This window comes from Octopus bimaculoides, chromosome 18, assembly GCF_046866305.1.
Source record: "Octopus bimaculoides isolate indiv1 chromosome 18, ASM4686630v1, whole genome shotgun sequence".
In the NCBI taxonomy this organism is placed as follows: Eukaryota; Metazoa; Mollusca; class Cephalopoda; order Octopoda; family Octopodidae; genus Octopus; species Octopus bimaculoides.
This window is the reverse complement of record NC_142945.1, coordinates 12397613-12410527: the sequence shown is the minus strand read 5'-3', so window position 1 is coordinate 12410527 and position 12915 is coordinate 12397613. Positions and strand designations below refer to the sequence as shown.

General features: G+C 33.9%; 1 protein-coding gene across 4 annotated transcripts in view; it reads left to right on the top strand.

The window, feature by feature from the left end:
* LOC106868646 (MYCBP-associated protein) overlaps window positions 1-12915 on the top strand; it is a 53385-nt gene that overhangs the window by 33878 nt on the left and 6592 nt on the right. For 2 of the 4 annotated variants that reach the window (XM_089365783.1, XM_089365784.1), the window contains exons 18-19: window positions 3158-3247; window positions 12506-12570. In XM_089365783.1, coding sequence (XP_089221909.1) covers window positions 3158-3247; window positions 12506-12570 — 155 coding nt within the window. Of the gene's footprint in view, window positions 1-3157; window positions 3248-5225; window positions 5305-12505; window positions 12571-12915 lie in introns of all 4 variants that reach the window. The other 2 variants (XR_016244942.1, XM_089365785.1) reach the window with 2 other exon arrangements.

Sequence of the window (12915 nt, the reverse complement as noted above, 5' to 3'; positions counted from 1 at the left end):
ATGCTGATTAATTGATTGCAAGGACACTTTTAATTGGCTGGTGAACTATTTGTGGTATGATGTCAGAGTCTTTACTTGAAACTATGACATTATAGTACCCCTAATACACACACACACACACAGACACACACAAATACATATCTATATTTATACTAAGGGCATTTACTATACATAAATGCCTCACGCTATGAGAGGACTCTTAAAGTCAAAACTACCATAATAAATAGTGTACCGAATGCAAGGGAATGTAACTCTCTCGCTTCGAGAGTAGTATTCCCTCGTGTTCGGTACACTGTATTTATTATGGTAGTTTTGACTTTAAGAGTCCCTCCTAGCATGAGGCATTTATGTATAGTAATGCCCTTAATATAAATAAATATATTTAAAGAGAATAATTAAAATTTTTTCCCTTATAAGGTTTTTCACGCTGACTACTTGATAAATTCTTATAAAGATTTTATCATATTTTTAAATATATATATATATATATATATATATATATATATATATGATGTCTAAGAAACTATAAATCAGGAAAAATATGTACATGTATATTTGTCAATAGAGTGAGTATATTAACCAAAGTGTACGGTATAATCTAACACCTCGTTAAACCCTTAGTGCTGATTGGTAAGGTTAGCCGTAATGAATATATAATGCAGTACACTTTGATTAATATATATATATACACATATGTGTACTATGTTTTCATGTGTGTGTGCATTCCATATAATATATATATATATGTATATATATATATATATATATATATATATATATATATATATATATATATATATGTATAGTGTAGGTATCAGTTAGAGGGGTTTATTACCTCTAAAGGATAATTAAATCTAGAGACGCTCCTGGCAATTAGTTGGGTAGGTACAGTCTTTTGTACGGTTGTACACTAGCAGGTGGTTCGGTTGGTAAACTGGAGTTTAGGTTATATAGGAGAAGAAAATGGATATAATAACAATGGAAAACTCTTGGTTTTTGCTGGTATATCTCTAATTCTGCTTCTTCCTCCTTTGTTATCTATTTAATTAAAGACATACCAGCGAAAACCAAGAGTTTCCCATTGTTATTATATCCATTTCTTCTCCTATATATATATATATATATATATATAGTTCATAGAAGCTTATAAGATATTCTCTGTATAGAATACACTTAATAGTGTTCTAGAGAATTAAACTTGAGTGAGTGTAAATGTAGAGATAAACAAGTTAGATCAATATATAAAGTTTTATTCTATAAATGAAGGCATCTTATGTATTAATATAGTAAAAATTTACATATTCATCTGTCTAACTTGCTTATCCCTACATTTATATACATGTGTGTGTGTGTGTGTGTGTTTATACAAACACATAGACATCTCCAAAGTAAATAGACACCCTTATATATATATATATATATATATATATATATATACATACACACACACATTAAATGTAACACGTCTATTTACTTTTGAGGTGTCTGTATATGCATTTGTATATATCTACGTGTATGTATGTATGTATCTGTGTATTTGTATGTATATGTGCACACATACACATACATACATACATATATATATATATATGAGAGAGAGAGAGAGAGAGAGAGAGAGAGAGAGAGAGAGAGAGAGAGAGAGAGAGAGAGGGAACACCACTACAAATCAACTCCCCCAATCCTCGGAGATAAATTGTATGCAATATCCTCAATTTTGGTGAGAGGGAATGAAAATATTTGTACAGTGAGCGACTGGTTGAGCTACACACAATCATGGCTGAACGAACTAGCAGAAGAAACAAAGGCCAACTAAATGAGGGGAGTTAACTCTGGCTGGGTTGAAAAATTCCATTGCAGAAAGAAAATAGAATGCTGACATACATGTTTGTGTGTGTGAATGTGTCTGTATATAGTTATGTATATATATATATATATATATATATATATATATATTAGTTTATGTATATATTAATATTATCTCAGTTGAAAAAAACCATGACAATGTAAATATGTTAATAGTTACTATGGGTAGCAAAAATCACACAAAAAAAAAAACAGCATATCACACCCGTTTTATAGGTAGAGATACCAAGTTAAAGCGATGCATTTTGAGTAGATATGAATAATAACAATAAATGGAGCAAAACGCATATAAATAAATGTTCCTTTAATTCCTACATATGTTTCAAAATATATGTGCACTCTACTCCAAAAAAGTAAGAGCTGCTCCATTTATTGTTATTATTTATATATATATATATATATATATAATTTTTCAAAGTAAACTATGTAATCGTTACCAATATAGTGTAAAGCAACTTATATATTTGACTTAAACTTGACGGTCAAATATAGCTTTATACAGAAATGTTAACATCGGATTAAATAACATAAATAACATTGATATGGATATTGGCATCAAATCTCTTTCTTAAATGTAAAAATTTAAAACTTTGGATATATATATATATATATATATATATATATATATATATATATATGTGTGTATGTATATGAGGTTGAAAGTTATGGCCAGTCATATAGGTACAAAACCAATGGTCACTCTATGACCGGTCATAACTTTTAACTTCTTAAATAATATATATTACTGCTCGAATGCTTTAGAGCAGTGGTTCCAAAAGTGGGCGGCATTGCCCCTCACCCCTGGCCAAGGGCAGTGGAGAGTTCTTAGGAGGCGTTGAAGAAAAGTGGGGTAATACCGAGGTAGCGATTAATGTAAAATTTGGGGTGATAAAGGGGTGGCGATTCATGTAAAAACAACAAAATAATGGGTCCATTGGGTTAAGTTTTTTTTGTGAAATACAGTTGCTTTGAATTTGCTTCAGAAAGAGGTCTAGGCTTGTGATGGTTAGTTGGGGAGGGGATGCTAGGAATGTGGCCTGGGTGTCAAGGGGGTGGCAGCGTGAAAATGTCTGGGAACCACTGCTTTAAAGTGTGCTTCTTTTTCATATGTATGAATTATTGATGATATATATATGTATATATATATATATATATATATATATATATATATATATATATATATACACACACACATACATAGAAATATATGTGTGTATAAATATGTATGTATATATGTAGATATTATATGTAGTATATATATATATATATATCTTTTATCTTCTACTTCTTTCAGTGTTTTTACAGCGGCGATCATGGGGCACTACCCTGAAAACGTCTGTTGACCAAACTGACTCAGTAGTTACGTATACGTATTCTAACACTGGTACTTATTCTATTGGTCTCTTTTTGCTAAACTGCTAAGTTACAGAGGCATAAACAAACCAGCGCTGGTTGTGGTGGTTGGATGGATGGACACACACACACACACACACACACACACACACACACACACACACTGGGTTTCAGTTTCTGTCCACTAAATCAACCTGGGGCTCAGGGATATGGTAAAAGACAGTTGCTCACAGTGGGACTGAACCAGCCATAGCACTGTAAATGTCTTACTACATAGCTATGCCCTTGCCTAAAGAATTAAAATGCAGAGTTGAACTTGGCAAGATTTGGACTTAGTTTGCAGACAAACAGGAGAAGCTTGTAAGGTTGTCTATCTGCTGTGCTAAGAACTTGGTCAACGCTATGCAGTTATTTATAGATATAATTATGACATATGTATGTGTGTGTGTATACATGTATTTATATATATAGATATAATATATATATATATATATATATAGATATAAGATAAAATGATTATATCAGTGGCCTAACACTTAAAAATGACTGTATAGATAACATTAATTTTTTTATGTATATAATTATAGTTAAGGGCTACTGGAAATGACCATCACCAATGCTAGAAATAGGTGTCAAATATCTACAAGCCACTCCACAATTTGTTCTCTGTATTCAACCACAGGTACAAACGCAAGGGAATTAGCAAGAAGATACAAAAAATATTGGATAATTCTATACCTCGAGATTTCACATATATATATACACAATTATATACATCTCTGCATGTATGTATACATGTATGTGTGTAGGTGTCTAGGTGTGTGTGTGTGTGTATGTTACTGTCTCCTTGTCTCGGGCATCACACATAAGTTGTAAAAGAGTGTGACTGTTATGCAAGCAGTGCCTCTTGTTTCAATATTCTCCAAAAATATGCCAGCAAGAAAAAGTAGAAAAGTAGCCATTAAAAAAGATATATTATTGATGGTAAGTCGAAAATTATATGCACTTTTGTCTCTGCAAATTCTTTTCTTTTCTACTCTAAGCACAAAACCCGAAATTTTGGGTGAGTGGGGGCCTGTTGATCAGATTGACTCCAGTACACAACTGATACTTAATTTATCGACCCCGAATGGATGAAAAGCAAAGTCAACCTCTGTGGAATTTGAACTCAGAATATAAAGACATGAAATACCGCTAAGCATTTTGCCCGGCATGCTAACGTTTCTGCCAGCTCGCCGCCTTTAATAATAATCTTTTCTACTCTAGGTACAAGCCTCGAGATTTTTGGGAAGGGAGCCACTCAATTAGAGGGACGTAAAGGCACTAGCTTTGGTTGTCAAGCAATGTTGGGGGACAAACACAGACATACAAACATATACACACACACATACATATATATACATATATATATATATATACATACTTACATACATATACATACATATACATATATATACATACGACAGGCTTCTTTCAGTTTCAGTCTACCAAATCCACTCACTTGGTCAGCCCAAGGCTATAGTAGAAGACACTTGCCCAAGGTGCCATGCAGTGGGACTGAACCTGGAACCATGTGGCTGGTAAGCAAGCTGCTTACCACACAGCCACTCCTGCACCTGTGGCATGTATAAAATATTTTTAGGAAAATTTCTTGATACAGTCACAATAATTGGAAAAGTATTTTCTTTAATTAAAAGTTAGTAATCATTAAAAAAAAGATCTTTAAAAGAAGCTGATTAATACTGAACTTACAGAAAGAGGTTGTGTAAGCACTTCTCGATGTTTTCAGCTTCTCAAATGCATATGTTATAAAGTAATGCATATAAAAGTCATTGCTTTTAGTAACAGTTTTCATTATTTCCAGATTAGTTTTGGATTTAGAATTCATAAATGATATTCTTTTTCTTCTCCTAATTGATAATTTTCTTTTATTTCGAAAAAAGGGAATATTTTAAATTTTCTATTTGGACAAATGTTTTGATAATCACTACATGAAACTTTTTCAACAGATGGATCTCTGATTTGTTGTTTATGCACCCTAATCCAGTCTATTAATTTCAATCCTGCTTGGACATTACATTCTGAACAGTAAATAATACTTTTTATATTTTGCAATTTATACTTGCATTAACTTTCAATTCCTTCCAATATATATATATATATATATATATATATATATATATATATATGTCTGTCTGCTTGTATGTATGTATGTTTTCTTTTTTTTCTCTTTTTTTAGCTTTAATTTTGCCTGGCCATCTGCTTGGTACCAAGTTTGTAAAGGAAAGCATCCTATTTTGTCTGTAAGCCTTTAAATTTTAAGAAGGTCATAAATATAATTGTGTCATTTGTGATACTTTATGTGCTGGATGCATGATTTTAACATTTTATCAAATTTTAATAGGTTATTAGACAGCCTCGTTACCGAGTCTGTAAATCTAATTTGAATATGTGTATACAGTGTTCCACATACCGGTAGTAAACTGTTTCCTGAATTATTGTTATAATGGATGTTATGTGCAATGATTAAATGAAATAGTTAAATCTGTCAGTTCCATGGAGGTGTTTTGATGTTGTTAATGTTGTATTGCAGAATTTAAAAAATGTTTTCTTTCAGGTTTACAAAGTTTATTTTTGTTTGTGAAGTGTTGCTTTATCTCTCTTTTAAATTCTGTTTTTGATGGCATAAACGACGCACTGGCATATTAAGTACTGAATCAGGACAATTACCCCTCATAGGACAATTCCCCCGATGACAACTACACCCTATGACAATTACCCCCCTTTGGTTAATGACCCGCCCCCATCTCCAATATATTAAGAAGTTTTAAATCATCTGTTGTCCTTAGGGGTAATTGTCCTTGGTGGTGGTGGTAGTAGGGTTATTGTCCATGGAAGGAGTGTAAATGTCCAAGACTCATTAAACACACCCCAATTTTACCAGCATATATTGAAGAAAAATCGTTTTCAGTGCAGTAATGCATGTGATATTTAAGGCAACATAAGGTGGCAAGCTTGCAGAATCATTATCATGCTAGGCAAAATGGTCGGTGGCACTTCGCCTATCTTTGTATTCTGAGTTCAAACTCCTTGGAGATCAACTTTGCCTCCTGTCCTTTTAGGGTTGGTAAAATGAGTGCCAGTTGAGCTTTGGTGGGGGTTGGTTGACTTACATTCTCACCCTAATTTGCTGGCCTAGTGCCAAACTTTGAAACCATTATTACTATTATTATTGAGCGAGAGAGCAGAGCATGCCATCAAAGTGACACTGGGATAAAATATATGAAGCCCAGTATATCCATCATGACTACCCGTCTGATAAGGGTACATCAGGTGCATGCATCACAACCATAGTGATCTCATATCAAGATAAACAACTCATGACCTTTCAGGTAGGGCCCTGTTAGAATTTTCTTCAGGTCGAGTAGCACATCCTGCTCAAAAGGTCTCTTAATAAGGTTCATTTAAGGATGTTGAACGAAACACCAGTGTTTCCAGAGGTGAATTATTCAAACACCAAAGAATTCCTCTCACCACATGATTATGATGCTCCCCCACTACTTCTGCTCATGATCAGAGATGCACATATTATCAGCCACCAAGGGACATGCTCAACTGGTTAAGGTCAAGCAACTGACAAGCAAATCTGTGGTATTGAGCAGGATATTTGCTGTAGCCCATCTTTTATAGCAAAAAACAAGACATGTACATGATAACACTTCCAATCAGTTAAGATCAGAAGCCATGAGAGTCACTGCCTGGTAGTGCATCAGGGCATTTATTATTATTATTATTATTATTATTATTATTATTATTAAGGTGATGAGCTGGCCAAATCATTAGCATGTCAGGCGAAATGCTTTGCAGCAATTCCTCTGTCTTCATGCTCTGAGTTCAAATTTCACTGAGGTTAATGTTGTCTTTCATCCTTTGGGTGAGGTGGGTGTGGGTGGTCGATGAAAAATAAGTTCCAGTTGAACTCAGGGTGCAGTGGGGGGTGGCGGCGTGGAGATGTCAATGTAAATGTAATCGACTTACCCCCCCAAATTGCTGGCCTTGTGCCAAAATTTGAAATCAATAGGACCCAGGGTAATTTTTTCGAGATATTTGGGGAGGAAAAATAGTGCGTCTTATATGCCATCTAAAACTGTATATTCCATGATAGACCAATCCTGTTAGGCAGTGTGATAGCAGCAGCACTTCCTTACTTATTGTTTTTATTATTGTATTGTTGTTGTTATTGCTGTTTTTTCTTCTATTTTTTTTTTGCATTGTCATATATTTTTATAGTGTTTTGTAAACAGCGTTGTTTGAATGTGATGCGGTTTAGTGCTAATGCTGTTGTGTTGTTTTTGCAGTGAGACATTTCTTCATTTTACAGTATGTTAGAGTTGAGCTGTTCTGTTTGATGTGAACTGTATTAAATGTGAAATGCAGTCATCAGAAGAGCTCTTATAAAAATTCATCAACTTATTATTATCCTTATAATTTAACAAGAGACCCGATTGTATCTATCTTCTGTACATTTCTCTAGTCCTATATGATGTTTATGTTAAAAACATTGGAGAAGGTAAGAGATAAAAGGAACGCAGAATCTCTCGCTCTCTCCCCCTCTTTCTATCTGCTTATCTTCTCCCCTGTTCTTGATACTCACTTTCTCTCTCCTATTTACCGTGACATACTGCCCGTGTAATAAGGGATGATATTCAATCTATCCATATTCAATCTCTTATAGGTGTATTCATATCACTGATCCTATTTTACTCACTGCTAGGCCTATGTATAAGGGATTGCATTAGATCTGTTTGTACTCTGTACATTTTACCATCTCTCAGTCTTATGGTTGTCCATCTCTAGCTCTCTCTCTCTCTCTCTCTCTCTCTCGCTCTATCTCTCTCTAGCTCTCTCTAGCTCTCTCTCTCTCTCTCTAGCTCTCTTTCTCTTTCTGGCTTTTTCTCTCTAGCCTCCTCTCACCTCCTACCACACTCTCACCCTTTTGTTCACCATAGAGTGAACAAAAGAATATTGTATGTATCTATGTATGTATGTATGTATGTGTGTGTATGCATGTATGTGTGTGTGTGTATGTATGTATGTATGTATGTATGTATGTATGTATGTATGCACATATGCATATATGTATATGTATAACTATATATATATACACATATAATATGTCAGGTCATTTGTAAGGTCTCTCATGAGTGCTACTGGTAACATGGAATCCAGTTGCAACCAGCTGCATGGTCGGGTTACCACTGACTAAACTGGCACCCCCATTAGGCTTGCCTGGTGATGGTTGTTGCTAGAAACCCAGCAGGACTGAAAACAAAATCTACCAAAAGGACAGTTCAATGACTATCTAGCAATAGCATAGGCCCTCAGAAATTCTGGGTTGGTGTGTGGCATGCTAGAAGACCACTGGGAGTGAGGCATCCCTGAGCTTTTGTTAAAGATACCTCTAGGAAATATAAAACTAGATATGCAGGGAATGGCATTGAAAATTTTGGTGATCTTTTGCTTATGCTTGAAATCCTAGTGCTTCAACATTGCTGAGCCTGCAACCCATATTGGCACCGAATATCTTGCTTGGCTTGTCACTGGATCATGTCAGTAGGGTGGGGAGGGTCTGTGAGGTGTTGTGCAAGCCTTATTTGGACATAAAACTTATTGGTGTGCAATTGTTTGCAAGGCAACTTTCTGATTCCTGGTCAAGTAAGAGAGCACCACAGTAAGCATGGAAGCCATGGACATGAACTTGGGTGAAGCTGACTGCTGGTGCAGCAACCTCATGCACAGACATTGCTGACACTTCGCATGAGCTGTTGGTCAGTGATGATCTCCTTTGGTCAAGAGGTGACAGCCTTCATCATCATCATTTAATGTATTAGTTTGACGCTCGGTAGGAAGAGGGAGTTTTTGACATTTCAAGCATAGTTCTTTGCCAGAAATGAAAACGGATAAGTCCAAAGATGGAAAAAAAAGAACACCAACAGCACATGTGAAGTTACACATACATACCTACATACACACATACATACATAAGTACATACATACATACATACATATATACATGCATACATACATACATACATACATACATATTTACTCTATACGTGTGTATGTGTGTGTAAATATATACACTCAGACGTATGTAACATAAAAAGAAAAAAAAATATATAGATGCATAAATATATTTCACACACACACACACACACACATTCACTCACGCACACACATGCATAAACATACATACTCTACATATTCTATACATGAGTATACTAGATCTTTCATCTTTTACTTGTTTCAGTCATTTGACTGTGGCCATACTGGGGCACTACCTTGAAGGATTTTTAGTTGAACAAATTGCCCCTAGTTCTAAGTTTTTTTTTAAAGCCTGGTACTTATTCTATCTGAATCTTTTGCTGAACTGCTAAGTTACAGGGACATAAACACACCAACACCAGTTGTCAAGTGGTGGTGGTGGTGGTGGTGGTGGTGGAGACAAACAAAGACACAGAAAACACACACACACATAGAGATGTTGTTGTGAAGCAAGCTTCTAACCACAGCCTCGTCATCGCCCAAGAGATTAAAAAGACAATAAAGAAGCAGACGAAACTAAAGTAACGACAATATTTTGATTGACTCATGAATAATCAACATAACATATGTAATTATGTAATTAATTTCTGTTGAAAGAATGGTTGACGAATCACTGGCTGATGTGAGCAGATTAGTAGAAAGAAATATAGTAAAAGAAGGAAGGCTTGAACTTTGCTGTGTGGTTAAGGAGTTCCCTTTGTAACCATGTGGTTTTGGGTGGGTGGGTGGGATTGGTAGGTAGGTAGGTAGGTAGGTAGGTAGATTGAAGGATAGATAATGAATAGATATTTAGATAACTGTATGCATGCACGCACGCACACACACACACACACACACATACACACACACACACACATATATATATATACACATAAACATATATGGATGGATAGATGGATGGATGGATGGATGGATGGATGGATATACATTATACACACACATACATTAACTTGTATGTGTGTGTAGATAGAAAGATAGATAGATGGATAGATAAATAGATAGATAAGAAAGAGAGAGGAGGGAGAGATAGATAGATAAATATTTAGATTTTCAGGTGAATGGGTGAATATCTAGTTATATATATATATATATATATATATATATATATATATATATATATATATATATATATATATATAGAGAGAGAGAGAGAGAGATAGAGATAGACAGGTAGATAAAATTTATTTGGGAAATGGTCAGATAATATGAGTAGACTTAATGTCTGCCGTGTATATTACAAAGAGAGATTAACTAGTTCCATATAGCAAAGAAACTTATGCAACTATATGGAATCAAACTGCAAATTTATTATATTCCTCACATGACAAACTGCTACACTTTTCAAATTCTCAACTCTTTAAAAACTTTTCTTTCTTATTTCCTTGGTCAGTATCTTTTTCTTTCATTCTTTCTTTCTTTCTTTTTTTTTTTTTGTTAATGTGAAAAGTTAATTGATATTCCGATCAGCAGAGAGGAATCATCTTTGAAAGAATCAAAACAATATCAAATTGGAATAGGTTAAAGTTCAGCAAACATCAAGTGTATGGCAGTCAGTTGACTAGCAGCAAAGTTTTCATTAAGGCTCCTGCCAAAAACAGGCAGCCAATCTAATATGTAGACACTACCTGCCAATATTGTATTCAGCAGAAATAACTCCATACTTATTCTAAGAAATGTACAGTATCCAATTTAAAAGGCTTTATCTCATTCATGTTGAAACATGTAAGACAACATTATTAAAAGACTCTTCATATAAACCCGTCCTTTGACGACATTCAGGAATTTCAGAAATAACAACAAAATAGAAGACTTTAATTGAAAAGTTAAAAAAAATTAAAATAAAATAAAAAAAAAATTGAATGTATAGTTTAGATAGTTCTAACTGTAATTGTCACTACAATTGAAGTGGAATCTTATAGAAATTATGAATTTTAGCTTGTCGATATTACATTATTTTTAGTGCACCAAGGAAGTATGCAAGGATAATTTTCCTATATTACATTACCAAAGTAAAGATGAAGCTGAAGAATGATATATTATTAAATATTATAGACTTCCACTTTTCATCCATCGTCTGATTATTAACACTCTGTTTCTAGTGTAGAGTATCAGTAACCAAATTGTAGATGAACAACTGCTAAATTTATGATATTTATCCAAAACAAAAATTGCCATGTAGCATTTTGATTTACTTCCACAGGAATAGTTTATTAATGAAAAATATATATAATATAGGCACAGGTGTGTTTGTGTGGGTAAGAAGAATGCTTCCCATCCGTGAGATCTCAGGTTCAGTCCTACTGTGCAGCACCTTGGGCAAATCCTGGGGTCGATTTGTTTGATTAAAAGCGGTGCTCCAGCACGGCTGCAGTCAAATGACTGAAACAAATGAAAAAAAAGAAGAAAAACTTTGTAAAAATTTCGAGCCTGGGTTTGCATCCTGTAAGCTGATTTCATTCCTGAGCCAGTGATTGTAACCATCTATTCAGGGTCAGTACTGCAGCAGGTTGCAAAGTTCTTTGCTAGATGGAAGTCCAATCTCTTTGGCCAAGTGGTAAAAGTTATTTCTGTGTTCAGAATTTTGAAAGGAAGTTGTGGTGTTTTGTGTTATCAACCTTCTTGTTTCATGTGTGTTTGTAAAGCAAAAGTTGATGTTTCTTTTTGAACAGTGCTTAAAGGAACTAGTGTGTTGTTTTTTTTTTGCTGTTATTTAACACAAGGTCAGGTCTGATCAAGCATACTATGATCAAAAGCATTCCAGCTATGACCATCTTATCTTCCATTATTTTTTCAGGACATTTTAATAAATTAATTAATGTGTTAATTTTAACATTATCTAACATGTTATTTTTTTTTTTCAAGGAGATATAGATCCCTTTTTCTTGCAGGCTGAGTGACTTTATTGAGGATTCCTTGTTGACTCAAAGAGCTGGTGTGTCGACAAACATGATTTTGAAATGATACATTAGTCTTACAAAGAATAAATATGGAATAGACAATAAAGGAGCAGTTAATTCTTTAATAATATGCTAATATCCAGTATGAGATAGTCATCTTGTCCACAATAGTATGGTAAAGTGAACATAAGGTAGCATAACAACTAAATCGAAAAAGAATTTGGAAATTTTTAATACATAAAACAGACATATTAATTATCATTTTACCTTGTATTTTTGCATTTCAGGTTTTACCAGTGGGAAAAAACTGGAGGATTTTCGAAGGAAAAGGAACGGCAAGAGAGTTACAAGTGTAAGTAACTATACCTACATACATGCATACATACCTATACACACACACACACACACACATGTATACATATATACACATACATACATATATATGTACACATATGCATGCATACCTATGCACACACACACATCTACATATATACACATATATATGTATATATGTATATATATATATATATATATATATACATACATATACAAATATATATATATATATACATACATATACAAATATATATATATACACATACATATATACACACACATATATACATACATACAAACACACACATATATACAAACATACACAAATGCATACACACACACATATATACATACATACGTA